The sequence below is a fragment of the Ziziphus jujuba genome, chromosome 8, assembly GCF_031755915.1.
Source record: "Ziziphus jujuba cultivar Dongzao chromosome 8, ASM3175591v1".
Classification (NCBI taxonomy): Eukaryota; Viridiplantae; Streptophyta; class Magnoliopsida; order Rosales; family Rhamnaceae; genus Ziziphus; species Ziziphus jujuba.
Window position 1 is genome coordinate 22,407,530 of NC_083386.1, and position 26,229 is coordinate 22,433,758.

The window sequence follows — 26,229 nt, forward strand, 5'->3', positions numbered from 1 at the left end:
AGTGGAGGAATACGAACTCTGACAGAGACAAACAGAGCATGTCTGTCAATGTAATCATCTGAGCGCGCTTTTCTTTCTCATCAAGCTTGTGCCGCTCTATACAGTTTGCCGCAGCAGGAGATAAAACATTGTATGGAGAAAACCAAATAACATAACAAGTTCATTCCATCATTTATGGTAAACACATCTCAAAATAGTTACTGAACTCCAAAGAAAACAAGAACCAAACCACTTTTTTAAAAAAAATAAAAATAAAAATCCTATAAATGGGCTTGTTTATCCTATTTTAGTTTTTACACGTTGATCATCTCTTGCTCTTTTCACAGTCCAAAACGCCACTTCAACATGTAAGTATCTGCTGGAGATTGCTGCTGGTGATTATTGGCCAAAGAAGATTGCTGCCTATGGTTGTTGGCCAAAGTAGATGGCTGTTGTCGAAAGTTGTTGGCCACAGAAGATTGCTGCCGCACAGAGTTATTAGCCAATATAGATTGCCGATGATAGTTATTGCCCAAAAGAGATTGCTGCTGTCCATTGTTATCTGCCAAAGGAGATTGTTGATGATAATTATTTCCCACAAGAGATTGCCGCTGCCTAAAGTTATTGGCCAAAGGAGATTGCTGCTGCAGATAGTTATTGGCCTGAGGAGATTGCTGCTCATGGTTACTTTGCTGATGATAGTTGGTGCCTAGAGGAGATTGCAGCAGATAATCACTGCCTGAAGGAGATTGCTGCCGATAGGTATTGGACATACGAGATGGCTGCTTGCGATTGTAATTGGCCAAAGGAGATTGCTGCTGCTGGCAATTGTTATTGGATAAAGGAGATCGCTGCTGGCGATAGTTATTGGACCAAAGAGATTGCTGCTGGCAATTGTTATTAGCCAGAGGAAATTGTTGCTGCTGACGATTGTTATTGGCCAAAAATGGAGATTGCTGCAGGCTATAGCTATTGGACAAAAGAGACTGCTGCTGTTGATTGTCATTGGCCAAAGTAGATTGTTTCCGCTGGTGATTGTTATTGCCCAAAGGAGATTGTTGCTGCTGCTGATTGTTATCGGTGAAAGAAGATTGCTGCTGGCGATAGTTATTGGACAAAAGAGCCTGCCGCTGGCCATTGTTATTGGCCAAAGGAGTTTGCAGCTGCCGATAGGCATCGCCCAAAGGAGATTGCTGCTGCTGATAGTTATTTGCCAGAGGAGACAGCTGTGGCTTGTTATTTTCCAGAAGATACTGCTGCAGATGCGTATTTGCCAGAGGAGACTGCTGCTGATAATTATTTCTCAGAGGAGATTCATGCTGATGGCTATTTGCCAGAGGAGATTGCTGCTCGTTATTTGCCAGACGAGATGGCTGCAAATATTTATTTGCCACAGGAGATTGCTGCTGATACTTATTTGCTATTGGAGATCGCTGTTGATAGTTATTGGCCAAAGCAGATTGCCGATGATAGTTGTTTGTCAAAGGAGATTGCTGCAGACAGTTATTTGCCACAGGAGATTGCTGCTGATAGTTATTGCCTAAAGGATATTGCTGATGATGATTATTGCCCAGAGGAGTTCCAATGCTCATGCTCCCTTGTCGGTCACCTTTTTGATGACTTTTATTCATGTTGGGCACCTCCATGACCTGTTGCTCTTTAGGAGTTGTAGAACCCCAGCCTCCCAACTCCGGGGACCCAGCTTCACCTGCCACATTCACTTTAGATGCCCTTGATTGCTCCTGGAATGAAGAGTACAAGATAGGCTGTGGCCCCAACTGTGTTGGGTTAAACCAATTCCAAGCTTGACCTGCCTGCTCTAATTCACCCCCATAGCTTGTGCCTCCTCTATCAGCCATAGCATCACTTTGATGAACTGCCCCTCCAAGGCAATTTGGATTCAAACCATTTATAGACTGAGCTTGACTCCAACTCGGCTCCATAGCTTCTGGAAGTGGTGGTAATTCTTTAGATGAGAAAGCACCAAAATCTCTGAAATATAGAGATTCTTTCATCCTTGGTTCTGAGGAAGTCATTTCTGCAATTTGTAGATTCTTACCCTTATTGGTATGACTTGCAATGAGTCCATCGGTGTTGCTATGAGTTTGCCAGGTAGCAGGGTAGTTTGAATTTTCATCTCTAAGTAAGGGAGTAGAGAAATAAGAATTCCCAATGCCTCGATCAGCAATGTCTTCCTTAAAAGCAGCACCCACTTCTCCAATGCCCTGGATTGATTTTCGACAGTGGTCACCAAGATCCATCGCCTCTGCTATTTGGGCATTCTTACCCTTGCTAACAGAACTTGAGATAAGCTTGTCAAGGTCACCATTTACGTTGTTTGTAGTAGAGAGAGCTCCTAATAAGTCAGTGGAGAAGTCAGCACTACAATTGCCTTGATCAGCCATGATGGAATTAAAAAGAACACCTCCCAGACTCATTCCCTTCACTGACTTTCCTCCGTAGTCACCATGATGTTCCATTAAATTTGAAGAATTTACCTCTCCTACTTGAACATTCTTAATCTTTTTAATAGCATCTGAGAAGAATTTGTCATGGTTACTATTTCTGTTGGATGTAGCAGATAAATAGGCCTTACCATCTCCTAACAACGCAGTGGAAAGGTAAGCACTCCCAATGCCTTGATCAGCCACATTTTCATTAAAAGCAGCAGCCTCCTCTCTCATGGTTTGGATTGATCTTCTGCTGGGGCCAACAGGATTTGTCACATCATATGAAGTAGCATTAGCCATTTGGACATTTTTACCATTGTTAATGGGGCTTGAGATATATTCATCATGGTTGCTGCATGTGCTCCTTATAGAAGAAAGGTTAGGATTTCCATCTCCTAATGGAGAAGTTGAAGGGTAAGAATTCCCAATGCCTTGACCAACCATGTCTTGCTTAAGAGAAATACCCCCACCTTCCAATGTTTGGACTGATTTCCCAACATATTTAGCAGAATTTTTCATTGTATTATTAGCCTGGGTGAATCCGGTTCTTGGAACATCATTCACATTTGTAGTGCCATTTGCTGATACTTTTCCAGGCCAAGTGTTTCCTGGATTGTTATTATCCCTTTTGTTCCTGTAGTTTCTTCTACTGTACTTCCTGAGAATGTTCGAAGATGATGGAACTATGGTACTTTTCTGTACAGATGTCACATTTGGGATTTGATGCTTTTGAGTTGGAAGCTCATGGGATGGAGTCCCAGTCTGATAACCAAAAGCTTCAGGAAAGCATCTTTTTAACTTCCGGCTAGCAACCATTTGAGCTGTTGGCCCGAGATCTTTAACAAATTGCAGCAAGCTTTGTTCGTATCCAATTTCAGTATCATCCTGATTAAGCCAACAAGTACAGGAAAGTAAATAAGCATACTTTGGGCCAGAATAGGTGCATCTTTATAAATCTGCGCTTCCTGTACTTGGCCCTATAGCACCAGTACATCTTCAGAAATATAGGCCAACTCAGATAAGGGAATAAATATCCCAAATTAGAAATAAAGGAATAAATACAATATCCTAATATATAGTAACAATATTATAATATACTAAGTGATTATAATATAATAACAATATTAAAATATATATATTAGGAAAATAAATCAACCCAAATCAAATCAATCCTAATCCAAATCATATCTCAAATCAACATAAAATCCAAAAATACTCAAAACTCATAATTATTTAATAAGAATCCTAATATAGCTTGTCTGCATCAGTCTTCATCTCAAAATTGGAGCCTTACTAATTGTTTTGAAGAGCAAACAAAGGTTTTCCTAGCATAGATTACCTTCATACTAAAAAAATATATGCATTGAGTGTACGCATGCACAACAGACTTTGCTCACCTGCACTAGTTTTTCTGATCTCTTATAAACTGAAGACACAATTGATTCATTCTCACTGAGAAAAGAATCAAAAGGCTTATAGGTTGCACGTCGATCTTCTACAAGGTACTTGGATCTTCTTTCATCTCTGTAACCTGTTTAGACAGACAAAGGAGAATCAGTTGGCTTTCTATGGACCTCCTGAGAGTTAACCTAAAATAATTGAGGGAACCATCTGATCATTGTCAACCAGTTATCACTAAATCAGAAATTTCAAAGCCGTTTAATTCATTGGGCGTGCCCATGCAGAATGTAGAAGGAGAGATCTGAAGGGAAACATTTGGTCGCAGTTAATCTTTAATCACTATATCAGTAATATTTCAAAGCTTTCATTGACTGCCTATGCAGAAAGTAGAAGAAGAGATCAACCATTATAACACCATTACATAAATTTTGGAAGCTGGACCTAATCCACAAAAAGTTGTCTCTTTTGCCACTACATTGCCTCGTTCTGAACAAGAGCTACCTTTTGATGCTATCCTATCAGTCAACTAGTTGCAAGAACCATATTTAAAAACTTCCACTTTGGTCCTGGTCCTCTTACCAGCTCGTAGTCTTGTCATGAAAAGTTCACTTCCAAAGTTCTCAGGATCAGTTTTCAGACCATCAAATAACTTCATGGCTAGATCTCTAATAATACGAGCCTAGAAAATAAAAATTTTGATTAAGTAATAAAATTTAGGTTTCAAGAGCATAACATCTAGGTCAACCAAGATAATTATGGAAGTGTCTGAATGGACTTACCTGTCTGTAATATATCGTGCTGGAATGGTTGAAAAGCATCGCATTGCTGGACACCAAAAATATATCATGCTGTACATCAATCAAATGAGCAATGAAACAACTGAGTGTACCCGGGTTCATAACACAAAAACTGTTTATGTAAGTTACAGACCATAAAACCTATATGTAAAGTTCACAATTTACTAGTATTTGTTGGTACAATAGATTGGTTCATACAACTATCTAACTATTCTGCCAAGATTTATTTTACTAAGACCAACTTTGGTTGATTTTATAACTCCAAGAAATTTCGATGAAAATAGAGCAAGCAAAGTATGTATTTAAGTGTCATAGTTTCTTAAACTGCAAGCCTCCTCCCCTCCCCCCACCTGAAAAAACTGGATGAATAGTAAAACAGGAGATAAAGGACAGTATAAATAAAGGATCAATTTGAAAGTTGGGACTCTCAATTCATATACCAATCTAAAAAGCAGGATTATCTCTTCATGCCTGTGACTAAAGGGAAAAACAAATAGAGAACTTATGCCATATGGGCAAACCTCAAATTCTTCTAGTGTCTTATAGCTTCCTCCATTAAGTTTCTTTGATATCGTGCCAAAGTCCATTGGCTCTTCAATGATGTCATAATATCCTTCAACCTTTCAAAGTAAGAATCATAATAAATAAAGAATCACCAACTATAAAGGTAAAGCACAAATGGACAGAAATGGGCAAATCAGCTGCTAGATATAAACCTCTTGTGAGTTTACAGGCTCTGCAAATATTTTGTGCAAGTCTCTCCTACAGTACAGTAAAGAAATAATGTATAAACCAATTATCTTGACAAAGACTTGAAAAAGAAATCAATCCATTGTAAGAGAAGAGCAAAGTAATTTGTATTCTAGTTTTTACATTACCAGAAGAATTTAACAATCTCTTGTACAATGCATGAAAGAAGATACAGTAACTGTATACCTTTGCAAGATACCAAGTAACATTTCAAGCTTGCTTTTTTCTGGTAAAGCAGTTCCAGATGACATAGCTGTTTCATTATTCAAAAATCAGAATTACTGAGTTCTTTCAATCATGAGTGGCCACGTATGATGGTAATATTGCAATTTTCATCTTAAAATGAAAGGACAGCCTCACCAGCATTTGTAAGATGATCTTCATTACTGGAATTTCCCACCTGTATCAGTTTGGAAAAAGGCCCAGCAACCATGTAAACTTCAAAATGTTTAAAAAAAATACAGATATTATTACATGATACCACATTGAAATCTAAATTTTAATAAGAAATTAAATTTTCTTAATACAGAAAATGGTTTCCACAATGTGTGGAGTAAAACCAACAAATGGCCCATTCCCTCTATTAATTAGATCAGGTTTCTTTGCAACTGATTGTATATCTAAGTCTCAACACTTTACTCCCATAAGACCATCCTAATAAAGGGAACATCCCCTGGTGAAATCTACATTAAACTTTAGCTCACATTCTGTGATGGATAAGCCAACTCACAAGCCTTTACTCCCTACAAAATTAATCCCTTCCTTTGTTAAAGCAATTGAAAAACATCATGCTCCCTGTGTTATGCTACAAATACAATATATTGTAACTGCACCAATGTAATGGGTTATTACAATTTAGGAATTATGAGCTCTCATGGATATGAAAGGCAAAAGTTTGTTAATACACACAATATTTCACATGTTCAACACAATAACATAACCAAAGCTTAAATATGCTTCTGTTCTTCAAATTAATGTATTTAGCCATTCATCCATATATTTATTACTAAGTTGAGGAAATTTTAACTAATAAAGTTTAATTTTCTCAACACAATTATAGAACATCACATTTTCCAACTGTTAGTTCTTGGCTGCACCACATCATGAGTTGACACCAAGACACAAACTGCTTTCAGCAGAAAACAACAGAGAAAGACCCCTAGTTTAAATGACCAACTGAAGATGAGGTAAAATGACAAAATATTTTGCTGTATTTTGAAATGTCATAGCAATGAGATTCTAGGCATGTACTTGAAAGAGTGTGAACAATTCTAAACATTAAAACATAGTTTAAATAAAAGATCTAATAACCAACAGAAGAATTTACCTTTCCAGCTTGATAGCCAATTTTGTTAACAACCAGATCTTGCACTGGTCTAATCTTGACCCTTTTTCTTCCTCGCTTTAAGTTGAAATTATCTTCTTCAGCATCTACATCCTCTAATGCAACCCCACATGTTCCCTTACCCTTATTTTGACTTTCTGCTTGTTGAGACCTCCGTGCATCCAGTTCCAAAATCCGTGCACTTCTTCTATACTCCCCACTTGGCATTCTTGCCACTGTTATTTGATTAACCTCAGAATAACAACAATATGATAAATCCTCTACCACAGATGCCTCTTCCTCTTTAACGATTGAAAAGACAGATATTAGAGGATATATAACCATCAAGATATCAAATACAACTATTTAATATCAGAAACTATAAGAAACCAGTCAAAAAAGCTGTAAATCTGTATAAAACTATTACACCAGAAGTAAATTGTCATGAGAAACATCAATATAATTTATTGCAATAGAAGAAAGGTTGCATCAGATGATGCAAAAGCTTATTTTTAATTTAACAAAAAAGATTGGTTCATATGCATCCCCATAAAGTAAGTTAACAGGTTATTTTTGCAATAAATTAACTACTTGTGCAGTACTTGGTTTACAAATACTAACAATGTTTATTTTCAGTGAAAACCGTTGAATATGATTTTGCCCTATGCTGAAAACTTATGAAAACACCATGTCTATATATATAATAAAAGGATAGGTGTAACAATGTCACTATTTAAGCAGCATTAGTTATTCTGGATTTAAAAATTTTCTCAAAGAATTTTTCTTTTTCTTCCCTCCTCTAGGACAGGAAATCTGCATAAGTCTTTAGGGAGCTTCTAAATCGAAACCTGTTTCTTAGCCATTTGCAGAAACTAGTTTTCACCATAAGCAAACATAGGTGAAACTAGTAAAACACAAAAACCAATCGCACTGGCAAAACACAAAAACCAATCGCACTTTCTTTTCTCCAATGACATGTTATATTATGGCATAAGTATATAACAAAGCCTGTTAAAATGAGATGTGGCCACTTTCACAATAAATGTGAACCAAAAAAATTCACTGGGAAAATCTACACTAACTTCCACGCTAAATGTCAGAATCAACGTTTTTCCAACCTGAGTCAACCAAAAATTAACTGTATATTTCCTTTTATATTTCTTAAAGCTACAAACTAATGATTAATATATTAGCTTTTCAGCAGAATACACGCTCCGAAAGAATAATAAATCAATTTTTCTTTAAAATCACTTATATTGCGACAACTTATACTAAATGTACAAAGTATTGAACAAATAGAAATTAGACGAAGAAAAGGAAAATGTCAACATGATGTTAAAGGATGCTACACTAGATTTTCTCACAAAGGATGTGTTATACATATATATATATATATATATATATATGTATATTTCCCCCTTCCCCACAAACAGCTAACTTGGTCTGACCTATAGTTTTTCTGCAAGAAGCTTTTTTAAAGGGAATTATAAAATGTGATTTCTCCACTCTTTACAACGTTGAGAGCTCCCTTCACAGACTCACTATTACCATGTTACAACTTCACTATGATGGATCAATTGATATGACTTTGGTTCAATTTTGACATCAAGCTGATGGAATTCTTAATGCTACCAAGGTACATTAAAGCTGAAGCTACTCCAAATCCCATCACTTTTATACCAATCATAACATTTGTGGCATCAAAGTCTCTCTAAGTCTAAAAGCTTCCATATCAATAAGTAAAATGAATACAAGCAAAGATTAATTATAGGGAAAAATTAGATTAAGAAAGCACAGGATAAATTAAATGAAAATTTCAACATATATAGCTCCATCAGAAAGGGTAGGAATAGGATCCATGCTGATTCTTGTACATCAATTCTTTAAATAATTTTCCTTTTCCAAAATAAATCAACTAAACTAATCCACAAGAACCATCAATTAGCCGAATTCTTTGCAACTGATCTACCAATTAAATCAATCAACGGTAAAATTTAAATCCCGTTTGATTACGATGATGCGTGCAAGAAACAATCAAGTGTACACCAATTGACATACGATATGCGAGAGCAATCATGTTACTCCATCTTTATAATTAATACCTTATTGATCGGCAGTTTCGAAAATTTACATATATCAGAAGACCATTAGAGGAAATAAAAATGCAAGACTTGTATTCAAGAAAGCAAAGTAGTATAACATACCAAATCTCCTCTCAGAAAACGAGCAACAAAAGAATTAGCAGTATCTCAGCCAAAAATGACAAAATCACCATTGTTGCTCCCACAAAGCTTCAGAAGCCAAACGAGGCCATTTATAAAGTAGATTTATTAACTTTACCCATATAAGGTAGTATTGGTGGATTCGCTTAGATATGAACGGATAGTGACTAGCCCGGGGCTCCAGTGCATGGAGCGTTTTACTTGACAATTGTATGCTTAGTAAATAAATGTTGTGGCAATGCCGTTGCACAGCTGGCAAAACACTGACACACAAATTACATCAATGAGGATTTATCATGAATTTTTAGTGAAATACAATTTAAGTAAATGTAGAAGTCAAACAGAAAATGGAAATAAATAGGAAAATTTTATTTTGCCACAATGATGTATTGGATTACTTAACTATAGCGATTGAGCATATTCTGAAATACAATTTTTCTTTTAAAATAAATGTAGAAGTTAAACAGAAAATAAAGATAAATAAGAGCAGTTTATTCTGCCAAAAAAAAAAGTATATGGTTATTTAAGTACATCAATTGAGCATATTCTAAATTATTCCTTTGCTTGGACTTACCGAAATAGATGATGTTTGAACTCTTTAAGAATCAAATTTTCATTTAAACTATTTAAGCGATTATTCTTTTTAAGATGAGATGTATAGTTGATAAATGGTATGTAAACATCGCATCTTTGCCAAATTTTAATAATTAACAGAACAAATGCATGTATCAAACATCTACAACCTAAAGATATTGTTTCATCTTTTTGAAAATCAAATTCTTTCCTCATCAGAAAAACCTACCCATTTGCACTTTCTTGCCACCTCCAAATCCCAGTAAACAAGCAACCAACAAATGAGGATAAACCCAACCTATCTCAAACATCTAACACAACAAAAAGCTTCTACCTCACAATGCAGAAATAAATCAACAATCTCACAATCTTTCCTACACATGATGGTCCATAAAGGGGACAAGCTAATATATGGTCATCTTCTTTGCAACAAATCAGAGGTACTAATCTTTCCTCAAACTGATAACCAAATGACAACCCAAACTTGGTAGTCACACAAGCTTTCCATATGATTTTTAATGGCTCCAACACTGGTTAGGATGGATGTTCAATCAAAAAATTAAAGAGGTTTAGCATGTAAACATAACAGATTACTCAAGAGACCATATTCTCAGATCATAAGAAGTATTAGGAAGAGGGAGACCTTCAAGAAAATTGAAAACAGAAGACACTTCCAAAGATTCTCCATCATTTAACTGACAACTTATTGTTTAGTAAAGCTTCTTTAATAGACATATAATAAGACATACAATAAGAAAAAATTCATGAATTCCCAGCAAATGTTTTAAACTTAAAAACTCAATTTAAACAGACTACTCTCACTCATTTTACTCTCACTGGTAGCTAGTCTAATTTGAAAGAGAAATTAAAAAAATAAATAAATAAATAATTTTAAGTTGTGAATAGATGCATTACTGAAATTGAATGAGTTTGCATTACGGAACTTGTAAAACAGAATTGCTGTATCCAAACCTGAAACCCCATTTTGTCCATCTGTTTTTCCTCCAGAATAGGCAAATCAGTAACCTTTCCACATCCATTGATGGTATTTTGAAGAAAAGCAGATATCTTCCACCACTAATCATCAAAATCCGTCTGTTGTTAATTTCTTGCATATCAAACTTTCCTGAAAAAACCAAAGTGAACAAATTACTTTCGAACCCATGTGATTAATGGCCACAAACAGATGAACAACAAAAGAACATATAATAAATAAATATTTCTTGGGTTGTTTTATAAAAGTTTCAATCTCCAAAACCTGTAACCATTGATGACAAACCCATATTTCTTAAACCCAGATAAATTCAAAACGGGCTAGTTAGCATACGGTGGAGCATTTTGCAAAATCTCGGGCACTGCCGGTCGAGATTATTTTGGCATAATTTCTCGGGCTTCTTGGTTTCGACATAGGCTTGTGATTCAGAGAAACTCCATAAATATGTCCTGTATCTATCTTCTGAATCAGAAGCCACTTTCATCAGAGGAAGAAAGAAGAGGGTGTCCCCAAGTCTTCAACTTTTTACTTCTTCTCCATACTTTCTCGCTTATGTTAACAACGTGAGCAGCGGGAGGGCGAAAGCAAAAACATCGTCATTATCAACTTTTTCCTCAATTAGCAAAAAATAAAATAAAATAAAATAAAATACAAACATATGCACTCACATGTGTGTATATATATATATATGTTATGATTATGTTGTGGATGTTAACATTCCATCGTCTAACTAACATATTTATATGTATTAAATATGGAAGCTATGTAATATTTTTTAGATCTATGTGAGCCTATGCATAGTTGTTCTGTGATAAAGGATATATGCATATAATACACACGGAAGTATTCCCATCCTTTTCTCAATCTCTCGGGTTTTTTCATATTGCTTGTGTGTTTTGGCTAGTTTTATAACAATATATATATATAGAGACACACATATACTGGCCTCAATTAACTAAAATGCTCTTTCATCTTTTATATATTATTTTTTAAATTTATGTATATATATATATATATATGTTGGATTTTTAGCTCATGTATTAGCATGTACATACATCAATATACATATATGACTGTTAATGAAGGTTCTACTGTTAGATTTGATGTCAATGGTCTAGATTTCGTTTTTTAAAGATCTCTAATATATAGGCTCTCTCAGCCAGAAATTATCATTTAGTTAATGATATATCCAATATGGATGATATTATTCTCTCTTTTTTTGGTGAAAGATGATATTATTCTCTCTAGTTCTGCGAGTTGAGCAACTTGATTATGAATTCTCTCTCTCTAAATAACGTATAAAATAATATGTGGGATTTTTTTTTTTTTTTTTGGGTTGCTGAAAGGAGGAAGAACAAAATTAAGGCATCACATTGAAGTCATTATCTCACCTAAATAACACATAAATTTCAAAGATCTCCACCATAAACATATGTAATGTAGCACTTATTTTTTAACAATTCTATGATTAATATAATATATAACGCAGAATATTAACATTATATATGTAACTACCTAGGATATTTTACTGGCCATTATTTAATTTTGGAAGCAAACCTTGATGTAACAAAATTCTTTCTACATCTTTCTCTGCATTATTCATCTTTTCTTTATTTGTTTATAAGGGAGAAATGGCAACTCAAGAATCTTTTTGTAAGAATGGAAGTTGGTTGTAAAAATGGAAAGGAAATGAAATGGAAAAGAAACTAGAATTGAATGTATTAGAGTTAGTGACCTGAATTATTGTTGACCCGATCCGAAAAGCTCACGGTGCGACCCATTTGATGAAACTAATTTTTGGAGAAAAATTTGGGGCTCTAAGGTGTCTTCCGTACAATATATATATTTTGATGCTTTTGGGGTTTTTCGGCTGTAATTGGAGTTTTAGGATATCGCACAATTTTGCTCACCTTTGTACCAATTTTTCGATATTTGATTTGCTTATCCCTGCCCGTGATTTTTTCCGTCAAGGGTTTCCACGTAAATTGTGTGTTTATTCTTCGCTTTCTTTGTTTCCGTTGCTATTTGTTTTTCTCCCAATTCCGTAACAGAATGGAATGGAAGGATGGATAGAATGAGAAAGATCAATACTGTCCTATTTTATTTGACATATTTACTTTTATTTCCTTTATATATTTAATTCTCCAATATTGTCCATATATATAATATAATCAACTGAATTTGGATTTCTTATCAAGAAAAACTAATCACTAATTATTTTAAATTAAAGACTTCTAAAACTGTCTTTGATTTGATCAATTGTGTTCAATTCTTATCTTCTAAAAGCAAATTCGTAATAAAAATATTTAATAGTATATATATATAAATGTTATTATAAGTGACATTCCTTAGTATATAGTAGACGACAGCTATCTATCGCCATTTGATCAACAAGATTCCATGTAATCAGATAGTGATTGTGCATAAATGCATACAATTGGATTATCCCTGCCATATATATACACACACACACGCACACGTGGAGACATTTAGATTATAGTATGTACCATTATTGAAAATTCTCAAACTAAGATAAAATTAGAAAACTAAGCCATATCCATACATGCATCATGTTAAACCCCATCCCATGCATTTGGCATTTGGACTATATTTACGTATGTATGAAGTATATTTATGTAGTTGCTAACTCACTATGTTGGAATAGCACTTAACAACTAATTATCTAATTGCACAAGGAATGCAATCAATGATTGATGAAGATCATGGGTGTGATCCAGCACACTAACTCAAAAACAATCCTTTTGTTTTGCATTATTCTTTTATGTTTTCCTTCTTCTTTTTTTATCTGTTTTCTTGAATCACAAGTACAATATATATATATATATATATATATGTTCAATATATATATATGTTCAATTGAACATATATATATATATATACACACACACACATACAAACACTTAAATCATTATTTCATGCCAAAACGATCAAGTTTTGAAAAAGTTATTGTATTTGATTGGTAGTACTGGAACAAACTCCTTCTCCCCACACCATCAATCTGCTAGTACGGATTTTTTCTTTCCCTTGTGGTCAAAGTCGTTTCTCCACTGCTTTTCATGCATTATGGAGCAATAACAAAGAACACAAACAGGGAAAAGCAACTTATTTTTTCTTCTCTTTAGGTTACGCGGCCAAGCTTTACGATTCAAGGAGTTATTAAAAATAAAATAAAAATGAAAAAAAAAAAAAAAAAAAGAAGCTTTATGATTCAAGGTGGCTGGTTCTTAAATTTATTATTGTTTTCTTTTAGATCTCACCTAATTGACATAGATTGGGCTATTACTTAGCTCTCGATCTAAGATATAAAAATTCAGATAGTTTTATATATTGATGTCGAGAAGGTGACTTTAATTTTGGTACCAGTTGAACTACAACTCGGCATACTTATGTAAGTTTCAATATATAGTACCCCCTCTTAGGATTCAATGCATTAGTTTTAGTATTTCAATAACATATATATATATATATATATATTAATTTTTTTTTTTCCTTTTCTGTAACAAAAAAAATATTATGTATTAATTTAGTTTTGTATGTATAGCTAGCTAGAGGCCTTCGTTTGGAACCATTTGCATATGTTTGGACGAAACAAGGTATGAACAGCCTGAATACACCAGCCTATTTGGTCACGATATAAGACAGTTGAGAGGAATATCAAAATATAGATTTCCATGTTTTAGGTTACCTCTACTGATAAACCATTTTTTTTTTTTTAATTTCTTAGATCAATGATATATAAATCGTTGTGTTTTTAAAAGTAATCTAGGTTCAACACTTAAGTTGCCCCGTTTAATTAATTATATATACTCTAACAAAATCAGAGTATATAAAAGTTCAAATATGTTTAGTAGATTTAAAAATACCACGTCAATTGAAAACCAAATAAGCTTAAGGTTTAAATACACTAAGTTTAGGCTCTCCCATCGCCGAGCCGTATGGTGGAGGCTTGTAACCAAACGGGGCATTAAAGTAGCTGGTGATTGGGTTAAGATGTGAGATGGGCCATGATTCTCGTGTGCAAAGCAGCTCTTTAAGCAAAGTCCCAATTTAAGAGTCCCTCCGGCCCTAGGTCAATGGGCCCCACCCATGCACTATGAGTGGATAGCCAAAACCAAACAAATTCGGTTGAACCCAGCCTTGGCGTCCTACTCAGCTTGCCTGCCTCACTCGGTCGTAAACACAACATTATTTGTGCATATATATATATATATATATATATATCACATTCTACACAATTATTCTAATTCTATTTTTATTCCTAAAATAATATTAAATTTATTTTTCTATAACGGCATCATTTTATTTTTGAAAAATTCAAATTAATGGTGTCAGGTTTGCATCTACAGAAACTGCAACCTATTTGATAGTGTTTTTTTTTTTTTTTTTTAAAACGAATATTGGCTATTAATATTCTTAGCAAAGAAATATAGCTAATAATAAATTATTTTTATATAGAAATAATAAAAATAAGCAGCTTCCAATACTAATTGTGAGAAAATATATGTATATATATTTATATGTAGCATTTTCATAGCCAAAAAAAAAATATATATATATATATATATATATGTAGCAGTTACTATTTAAAAGCAAAAGTATAATTTATTAAAAACTTAAAATATAACACACTTTGCACGACAAATAAAAAAAATTAAAAAAAAATAAAAAAAGCTATTCTTTTGGTGATGACCTTTAAATTTTAAATTTAAAACTTGATAATGAAATCTTCTTTCAAAAAAATAAATAAAAAATATTGCATATTCAACAATGGCCTAAAAGCCACTGTCCTTTACATGGCCATGATGATAATTACATGCAATTTATAAACTATGATAAATTATATAATTTAATAATATATAATTTATAGGATATGGTTAATAAATTATAAGTAAAGTCCGAGTAAGTCCAAATTAAGCAACTGATCAAGTAAGTCCACCTTAGTTTGGACTTGTCCACATATTGTAACAAAATTTGACACAAATTTATCTAACTTTAAATTATTATTTTTTTAAATTTACTTTTATAAGGTAAGGAAATCATATCTATAATGTGTAAACTATATATATATATATATTTATAAAACATCACTTAATATAACCAAAAAAGAAAATGAAAAATAAAAAATTTTCAAAACCAACAAAATAAAATAAAATAAAATATCACATATTCTTCATTCAAAAAAAAAAAAAAAAAAAACATATTCAACATAATATTTTACACTGGTCTTTTTCATTCTTTTTATTTTTTTTCCTGGTAGGGGCGGGGTGAGGCTGGTAACAAAGGCTTAATTGCTATGGTCCTCCTTCGCATTGGCCCTTTGAATGAGGATATGAACGCCACGTCCGGGCTCTACAATCATCCTATAAGCAGGACAATGCCGATATTTGGGAGACAGAGAGAAAGCGAATCTGGACACAATCATCGAAACCACAACTTTCAGTTCCACCATAGCCAAGTTCTTTCCCAAACACAGCCTCGCACCCAATCCAAACGGAATGTAACCCTGCGGCGATTTGCAAGCCTTCGAAACTCCCTCCGCGAACCTCTCCGGCTTAAACTCGTTCGCATCCGGTCCCCAAATATCCGGATCCCGATGCAGAGTCGGAATCAGAGTCCAAACGCAAACGCCTTTCGGAACGACGACGTTCCCGATCTGCGTATCTTCGAAAGCTTCTCTGGATACGAAAGCCGCCGGCGGGTATAGACGGAGGACTTCTTGAACCACCATCGTCACGGCCTTCAACTGAGGGAGCGAGTTCGCGTCCGGAACACCGTCGGGGCAGATCTGAGAGAATTCGGATCTGATACGGGCTTGCCATTCGGGGTGGAGAGCGAGGAGCATCAAACACCAAGAGATGGCTATGGCGGTGGATTCGTAGCCGGCGAAGTAGATGTTCTTGCAGTTGTCGACTATGAATTGCTTGGATGAATGTTCACCTAGTGTGTGGTCGTTAATGGCTCCTTCGAGGATCAGCTGTAATAGATCTTTTCCCGATGATGATGATGAAGATGTGTCTGAGATTTCTTGTTCGCGGCGTTCTTTCACTGCTTCCCAAATCAATGATTCTATCTCTCTCTCCAAGCTGTTGATCTCGTTTTGTTTTCTCCTCATTGGGAAAGATCTGCCAATCTCTTCTCTTGTTAGTAATTTTTTTTCAAAATATAAAAAAATCTAAAAATAGAAAAATAAAATAAATTATTATTATTATTTTTTTTTTACTTTACCTTATGCATTTTTGGAAAGATGAATCTTATAAAATTAATCATACAGAAAGGAACTCTCTTGAAACACTGTTTTATTTTATCTTTAACTGTTATATATGTTTAATTTTTTATCATATTTATGAGATAAAATTGAAAAATTGGACCGAAGTGATATTTTTTAAAAGTTTGAAGGCAAATTGTATAGTAGTTTAGGGAGACTAGACTAAATGTATTATTCATCCTAAAAAATAAATAAATAAATAAGCATATGTATAAGAATGAAAAAAATAAAGTATTTTTTTCAAGAATAAAAAAGGAAACGAAAATATTGCTGATGGAAGTAAGGTCACATAAGTCGTTGTTAAGTCATTAGTTTATATTATTGTTATTATTTGGAAATAATATAATGGAAGTTGCTTTCGCCAGACTGGTGTGGATTGAATCAGATAGACTTTAAATTTGGTCCCATTGAACTATATTGTTTTAATTTAAATAAAATTTAATTAGATTAAATATAAAATAATCTATTGGAATCCAATTCAATTTGGTATTAACAAAGGGCAATTAGAGGTAGCAAGTAGTGGTGTGAAATATTTACATACCCAAAATTAGAAACTCCAAAAAGGAAGCCATGCTGTGAAATGGTATGTTGAAGACATCTAAGCTTGGAGAAAATCTGTTTGCCTTTGGAATAAGAACTACCAAAGCAAGCCCTTGAAATGACATCTGCTGAGACACCTCTCAAATCCTCATCCACTTTGATCTCTGCTGCCATACCCCTTTGGCTTTGTGATTCAATGCATTCCTCCCACTTCCTCAGCAGTGGCTGTGCTGACTGCACCATTATCCCCACCATTCCCTGCTCACTCCATACTATTTAATTAATAATTTGGACCCAACCCAACTTAAGGACCACCCCTTTTTAACATTCAATTATATGAGGAACCCATCTTCAATAAATTTTCCTCCCTACATTATCTATTAGCCTAGCCTTTGTCCTTGAAGTTATAATCATATATTAAAAAAAAAAAAAAATTTTGTTTTGTCTTCAATTTTGTTCTCAATAAGGACAGCTCAAAGTTCAATAGTAAAATCATTTTTAATATTTAAAAAAAAAAAATCAAATATTTGGAAACTTAATTATTACCTTGACTTTGTCCATGAAGAACTCAGGTGCAACAATTTTCCTTTGCTGTGCCCATAAATGGCCATTGGACCTCAAAATTCCATTGCCAAGCATGGGTGCAAGCCTTTTGGTCACATAGGAAGGCTTTCCTAAATCCAATGTAATGCACTGATTCAATTCCTTCACTAGCTCTGGCTGGTTGATGTACATGTGTTGTCTCATCCCAGTCGAATACGTATATATTAGACCTGTACTTCATGACATATAGTTAGTTAAAAACTCTTAAAATGTATAAAAATTACTTGAAAAACCGTGTTGTATAAATGATGCCATTCATTGTAATTTGTACCTCAAAACATGGGTGATTGATTAATACCACAACACTGTTTCCCCACTGTTTCATCTCAATAATTGTATATAATAATGCCCAATATTAATTAATAAACATATCGTGCTACGAAATTGTCTTTCAGTATGAAAACAAATACAAAAGCAAAGAGAAAAAAAGTACTGGGAAATATAATTATATCTCATAATTTAGAGCGGGGTCTGCGTTTTTGTCTATAACTTTTTGCTCAATCATTGTTACTAATTTATCATTGTATCATATTATATAGTAATATGTATATGGACAACAACGAAGAGATGTAATCAAATGCTTTATCATACACATATATGCTATAAGAATATTATTTTTTATTTATATAAAAAGAACATCATATATATAACTACATTATTGACATGCTATAAGAATAATTATTTAGAGTACATGGCATTTTTTTTTTTTTTCAAAACACAAACTTGTCTAAATTTGGCAAGGGCCCAATCAATATATTGATAGCCAACTTCCATTAATATATAAAATAAAAATACAAATATATGTATATATATATATATATTATTATTTTTTTTTTTCCATTACTTGGAAACTAAGAAAAATAAATAAAATACAAAACTAAATTATTTATACATTTATTCGGTTAGATTTTATATACTAGATGTGGGGTTGGCAGGACCCCCCGATAACTCTAGATCTTTTTCTCCGTATTAAAAATTCTATAATATAATATATAAACATATATATATATATATATATATAATAATAATAATAATAATTAAAAAAAAAAAAAAAAAAACTATGATGATTCATATGGGGTTCAAAAGGCATTCAAAGCAGTCAACGTCAAGGGATTATTTTTAATATTTAAAACATAAAAATGATAATATATTATTCAACTAAGGAAATAAGACCTGCCGACTCTGAAACAGCTGGAGTCATTAAGTACTGGCTGGTTTTTGAAAAGGGAATCCAGGGATCGGGCTTTCATGAAGAGGTAAAAGTCTCTCTAAGGTTGACCCCAACATTTATAGCCACCGATAATATCAACAACAAAATCCAGCAAAGATTTACAAAGTTCAAGCATAAAATTTACAGAGCCCCCAGTAGTTCATTGAATCTCCATTTTCAATTAATATTCAATACCAGAAAAAGAAAGTATTCTCCAAAAATAATCTCAAACAGATATATATCAATCTCCCTGTCGGCGAGAAGCTTAATGTTATGTATAATATATGTGTGGCTCTCTAAATGCGTTATTTTATATCAGTAATTAACTACTAGCACTTTAAGAAGTACTGAAGATACAAAGGAAGAAACATTAAGCAAAATGAGGATCCAATATGTCTTATAATTGCAATATATACATATATATATATATAATATGCAACTCCATTTTTTGGAAGATACCCACGTTTTGTTACCATAAAATGGTAATATAATATGTACATATATATATATATATATATATATAAACATGTGTTAATGTATCAAATGTTTTCACTTCAATTAATAAATCAATAATACAATTTTAGTTGAACAAGTAGAAATCCTTAATATCAGACATTTAAAATAAAAATTATGTTCTAGGTCAACATATGAAAACTATATATATCAAAAATATGCATTATGTAATGTTACATGATGCATGACACATATATTCGATTGACATATATTTATATATATACACACTATTTGTAGTTTATATGAAGAAAAATAACATATATATGTGTATGTATGTATATGTATGTGTACCGTATTCTTTTCTCCACTGTTCGAAGTATGGGAAGAGGGTGGAAGTATAGTCGTGAGCAACAAATTCGTTATCGGTGTGATGAGTGGGAGCCTTCATGGCCTGAAGTTGGATTCTTTGCATCTCAGGCAAATTCCCATATAGAAAAGAAGGAGGAGGGCCTCTGATACCTTGCACTCGCAGCTTCTTCCTCACCCTTTCGGATTTTAGCCAAACACTGTTGTAAATATAAAGCAAGAAGCCAAGCAAACCCACCAGAACCATAGAAGAAATCATCTTCAACACAAGATACACCTCCATATCCTCACTTCTCTTTTTAACCAGCTATCCTGTTGGTTTCTCTTAGTAAAAGGGGTTTGCTTTAGATGTATATTTATATATGGGAAAATAAAACCCACTTGCAGCTGCTGAAACTGATATATATCTGCATATATATATATATATATATAAATGTGTGTGTGTGTGTGTATGGGTATAATATGTAAACACATATGAACACGTATAAAAAAGTGAAATGAAAATAGAGGTGGGGTGGGGAAGGGAGGCCCCATCTTTTGGCTAGCAAGGTTTTTATGAATTACAGTGTGAATAGGTCAGGATTAAGAAAGTATCTAGCTAGGAAATAACGTGGGAATGATGTTGATGATACGCAGATAATCCAAGAAATAGTAGTTCTGGCTTTAATTGTATAGACTACTGATTGATGAGATGATTGGAGGGAAAAATTGACCGAGCAGTACGTAGATTCGCAAGAGACATTTATTGGGAGATTGTAGATGATGATACTGATAGAGATATCTATAATGCAACCAATTAGTGTGGTGACAAGCATCTTTTATTGTGCATATTTAATGCGGTAATATCCATTACGTACTACCATAAATTTATATATATATTTATTATATATACACAAAGTAACTCTCTCCTAAAAAATTCTAAACAAAATTTTGTCCAGAACAATACATGTTATAACATATTATATGTGTATATTTTTAGTTATATGCTTATTTTAAAAATTATATATTATTTCGGATAAAACTTTATTCAAAATTCTTGTATAAAAGAAAAATTATATATATATATATACATATTAGTTTCTTTTTTTTAATAAGGAAGATCATTTTATTATCGACAATTAATCATTTAATACTAGCCTATCAAAAAGAATTTGGATTTGACTAAGAGAAAAGATTGTATAGATATATAATTATCTAGTCAGTATCTTTATTAGATTGATTGATTTGTTTATCAGATTTTGATAAGAGATAGTATGATTGTATGTATATATTATTATCCATGAAGCTTATAATTCAACGGATAACTTGGACTATGTCAGATTCCAAGAATACATATAATATTAAAGTTTAGATACTGTACTTTCTTCTTTAATGTAGGTATTGTGGATGTGGCTTTCATGCTCCTTTTTTTTTTTTTGTGAAATTCCAAACGCATTTGTAGGCACACTCCAAGCCCCGTTACACTGGATAGATGCATAGTCTATTTTTTTCTCTCGCTTGGTCTTAAAAAAATATAAACGGTCCGCAAAGCACCACCTAAATGGAATATAAAGATTATATCCAAAGTCCAAACAAAACATGATCAGTTGGCTCGAACTGGCCATGTACGGTATGTTCTTAGATAATAATTAAGTGACTTTGGTTAAAAGACCATGTTCTAACAAAGAGTAACATAAAGAATACCTATTATTTCTATGGATTTAAAATTATTATGAAATAAAATAACAATTTTGTCATTGAACTGTTTGAGAAAATCTACAACATAATAGTTGGTTTGACACAGACCAACAATTACAATCTGATTAAGAAAATTGACCTTGTTGATCGAAATGTGTATATTTATGAGTAATGGATTCTATTATCTCCATGGATGGCTATATCTACCGACTCCCAATTATCATGAAGAACTGTATCTTTCACAGCTAACCGTATAGTTTTAAACTTTGTCAAAGATAAAGTCTCAAAATATCTAAGGATCTCTTTTTTCTTTTTCTTTTTCTTTTCTTTTTTTTTTCTTATTTTTAATCAAAAAAATAGTCAATGGCTATAATACTACAATTCCCTAGTGCTCTTTCAATAAATACACGTGGGTATAGATAGGGTGTTAGGTACACTGAATTAAGCCTTATAGAGAGCTCTCTTATTTTGAATATCTATTGTCTAGCAAGGTACTGATTTGATCGTTGGGATGCCTTTGCCATAAGTCCCCTTTAGAGTAAGTTCAAAAAAAAATTGGTTAGGATATCTCATCTTAGCATTAAAAAAATAAAATAATAAAAAGACAAACCCCGGCCCACAGTTCCAATCATCTTCAAATTAATTACATAGGAAGTATTTAAGTGAGAATGTTATATATATGCGTTATTTCTCTGTTAGGAGGGCAAATTAATTTGTTTTAATTAGCGAAAATGATAATGGGATTCATGGTACTTGACCATGGTTTTGGTAAGATAAAGGGTGACAAGCCCACATGGGAGAAGCAACAATGGTGGTAACTAAGCGGTCCCCAGCCAAGCAAAACACTGTTAAGGCCGGTGTGAATTGTTGTACAATTACACATTTTTGTAATGATATACAATATGCAAGTACTACTTGCAATAATATCTATAGTAGTAAATGGATGATATTAAAACTTAACCAGAATTTCTGTACCAAAAAAGTTCAATCGAGGACAATATACGAACTGTTTAATTTCTTGAAGAATAAGGCATGGTAAATAAGTATATTTATATATATAGCTCATCAATGTGTGGACAATTGGGTTGCACGTATTTAATTTAATTTGATGCTGTCAGAGGCTGAAGAAGTAAAACGTGAGGTGATTTCTAGGCAGAGATAGCTATGTATCAGGACGTGTCGACTTCGATGATAATGATGATGGTGGTGGCTTCTGGTGTGGGTTTCAGACCACAAAAGTATATGAAAGAGATATGAGGGTATATATGTATATTCTTCCATGCACGATCATTATTGTTCTACGTGGACCAATTTTCACTTCTCAAATTTCCCCAGCTAGCTATTTCGGATAGTTTCAGCTGGAGAACAAGTTGAGTTTGAAATTTCAGTTCTCTATTTTTAGTTTGTAAGCTGTATAAACCTATTTTATATTCATTTGTAGCATATATACATATATGTTTGTTCATTTATACGATTGTAAATCTGTTTGATGTCGCATGACATATCGATCTATGTTTATATTTATTCTACTACAATGAATGTTGGTATTAATGACATATTAATTTATGTTTATATTTATTCCATTATGATAGATATTGATACCAACGCTACGTGGATGTCTAGTTCACTTCCAAAGTTTATGAACTTCGAAGCAATGAAATATTTATTATAACATGGGTACCGACATCGATCATAATATATATATATATATATATATATAAAGAAGAAGAATATAGTTTTACTAACTTAATTGCCATCTTTAATTATATGCTGTCTATTTGTTCATGTCTAAATTGGACATGTTTTGTATTAAAATTTATTTTATTTGTAATAATTTTTTTGAATTCATAATAATATTAGTTTTCGGGAAATTAAATATAGTTTTGAAAGAGTAGAATGTGTATATATTTACTCTAGTACCTCCGATTATTTACAAAAAAATTTTAGATGAGCCTTCCTGTAAAAGTTGTGAGTATCTACTTTTGCCTTTCTGGGTTGCTAGGAAGTACCACTTCACACTACATGCATAATTGTTGAAAAACTGCCCTCCAAAAACAAGAGGACCGCCGTCCTTCCAACATAGGGATGCCACGTGGCTATAAAGACCAGCCGACCAATTTTGTTGTTCCTACAACATACGTAAAAAACATGATATTATAATAAAAATCTATCATATCAACATTTTAAATTATTTACCAAAAAAAATTAAAATATAGTTTAAAAAAAAACTCCAAATTCAACGACTATGATGAAAAGGAAAAAAAAGTTGATTTGATACATTTTATGAAATCTCATTTTATAAGATATTGGTGTATATTGATTGCGTAAGGCACTATTCAAACCATATATAAACAAACCGTATAATAATCTTTCATCTATATATATATATATATACGAAAATTTTATAGTGAAAACGATCCACATGGGAACTGCAGTATTAGTGATAATTTTTTATAGTATTAACGATAATTTCTTAGAAAATCATCACCAATACTATAAAAAAACATTACTAATATTATGATACATATAAACACCATTGTACCATAAACGAATTATATATAAATATAAATATATATATATATAGACACAACACCACGTCGGAGAGATACAGTGAAAAGATGAGTATTTTCTTTTTCTTTTTTAAATTAAATAAAATTTTTATTTTTTTCCTTACACCAAGAGTCCAGATATATAGTTCCATGAATACTGCCAGTATGATGTGATTGTGACAAGGTTGTCATTGATAAAGTAAAAAAGTTTCCAGTTTTTTTTCTCTTTTTTAGCTACCTTCCATTGTATACCTAATGCTCATCACCATATAAAAGTCAATAAAGAGATTCAAATATTAGACATTTTAATTTGGTGCTACATAATTATATTTAAGCTATAAAGGCGAATTTTTTGGGATTCAGTGGTAATGTCAAATGAACAAAACAAAGCAAGGAAAGAGTTTGAGAATTTTAGTTAATGTTTTATATTAGGCAAAAAGATCAATTGCAGTGAAATGATCGAGTATATTCATATAGATAATACGTTTTGAGTTTTATTGGAAATTTGGTAGTTAGTCAAAATCAAGGAATACCACGATAAAACTTTTCCTGATATAGCTACATGTGTGGATCCTTGGATAAAATATCTCTACGCACCACCTTAATTCTTACGTATTGTTATGATATTACATTTAATAAAATGTTTCTTCACGTTTGCATCATTTTCGAATGTCAAGTTTCACAATTCATACCATTTCCCACAAACAAAAAAAAAAAAAAGTTTCAAAATTCACACGCTAGAAGATTAGGATTAATTGTCAAATTAAAGTACATGATTAATGTATTAAATTACAATTTCAATAACCTCAGCCAGCTGGATATTTATGATTATTTAAATAATTTCTTTTCGACTGCAGCAAAACGTCAAATCGTAATTCGATTATTGTATTAATAAACTTTACCAACAATGGCGAACAAACAAACACACAATAATGAAAGTTACTTATATTTGGTATACTCAACTTTTTAGAGTTTTTATTTTTTAAAAACTTTTTGGAGTTTTATAAATTAATTTTTTAATTTTTCAATTAAACAATTTAAATTTTTAATATTTTAATTTATTGTAATTTATTTTGATTTTTGATTACAAAATTTAATGGAATATTCGTGTGAAAGATATTAAACTATATTAATTTTTAAATTGAAAAAAAAAATTTAATATAAAATATTAAAATTTATTTTTAAAAATTTATATTTTAGTATTTTTATTATAAAAAACAAAATAATATATAAATATTATTTGACTGATATTAAATTATGTCGAATTTTAAATTTTTAATTAAAAAATACTAAAAAATGTAGATTTTTTAAATTAGTTTTGAAGTTTTGAACATTAGTTGCTTATATCATTTACATGATACAAAGTTGAAAAAGCCCAAATTATAGCAAATTGAAAAATTCACCGGTTGAATTGTTTAATTGTTAAGAATCTAAAATTGCAAAATCGTAAATGTTAAAAATATTAAAATGTAATTTATTCTTAAAAAAAAAGAAAAAGAAAATCTCTATATATAGATATGAAAGACATACCATTGGATCAACCTCACTCATCTATAGTTGTACTCGATATAATACTTAAATTTATAAATCTATATCTGTAGCAATATTATAAATGAGAATAAGAAGTTAGATGACACATTTGTAATTTTCAAGAGTTCTAACCCTATGATCGCATTGTAATATATTTTATTTTTGAGGGTTAACAAGTTAGAATTCTAATGTCTTTTTTGTAGTTTTTATAAGCATTAGGAGTTTTTTTGACAGCTTACTTTGTAGCTTGCTTGAGCTCTAATTAATTGATTATAATTTTACATTTTTGTCCTTTATATATATGGCCATAAACGAGTATAACTTGGTTGTTTCGTCATTTTATTCAATTTTCACACTCATACATATGAAGGATTTTGTTTTTTACCGATTTTACTTTCTCTCTATCCTGAGTTATCTTCAAGGAGGTGCATATTTCTTTTTTTAGGATTGTTTTGTATTTGAATGGTTGTTAATTTTGTTCATTTTCCCTTTCAATTTTCTCGAATAAATTTTCTTTTTTCGATT

The 26,229-nt window shown here is 32.2% G+C and overlaps 2 protein-coding genes across 8 annotated transcripts; both read right to left on the bottom strand.

Moving 5' to 3' along the window:
- Positions 1 to 147: 147 nt before the first annotated feature.
- LOC107414016 (uncharacterized) lies at positions 148 to 11,357 on the bottom strand. Of its 7 annotated transcripts, none has more exons than XM_048470583.2 (12): positions 11,159 to 11,357; positions 10,824 to 11,039; positions 10,469 to 10,622; positions 6,705 to 9,186; positions 5,738 to 5,777; positions 5,564 to 5,630; positions 5,344 to 5,389; positions 5,149 to 5,247; positions 4,610 to 4,678; positions 4,410 to 4,509; positions 3,827 to 3,960; positions 148 to 3,314 (listed from the first exon to the last, which is right to left on the bottom strand). In XM_048470583.2, exons 4-12 carry the CDS (start codon positions 7,044 to 7,046, stop codon positions 321 to 323), a joined length of 3,891 nt encoding a protein of 1,296 aa, XP_048326540.1. In that variant the 5' UTR covers positions 7,047 to 9,186; positions 10,469 to 10,622; positions 10,824 to 11,039; positions 11,159 to 11,357; the 3' UTR covers positions 148 to 320. The 7 variants fall into 7 exon arrangements, with proteins under 7 accessions (XP_048326540.1, XP_024927371.2, XP_015877584.3 ...); XM_025071603.3 differs by lacking the exon at positions 11,159 to 11,357 and having other exon boundaries at positions 6,705 to 6,937; positions 8,906 to 9,186; positions 10,824 to 11,125; XM_016022098.4 differs by lacking the exon at positions 11,159 to 11,357 and having other exon boundaries at positions 6,705 to 7,003; positions 8,906 to 9,186; positions 10,824 to 11,125.
- Positions 11,358 to 15,552: 4,195 nt separating this feature from the next.
- LOC107414097 (cytochrome P450 714A1) lies at positions 15,553 to 20,350 on the bottom strand. The gene is made up of 4 exons (XM_016022194.4): positions 19,934 to 20,350; positions 17,863 to 18,089; positions 17,318 to 17,574; positions 15,553 to 16,633 (listed from the first exon to the last, which is right to left on the bottom strand). Exons 1-4 carry the CDS (start codon positions 20,229 to 20,231, stop codon positions 15,796 to 15,798), a joined length of 1,620 nt encoding a protein of 539 aa, XP_015877680.3. The 5' UTR covers positions 20,232 to 20,350; the 3' UTR covers positions 15,553 to 15,795.
- Between the last annotated feature and the right edge of the window lie 5,879 nt (positions 20,351 to 26,229).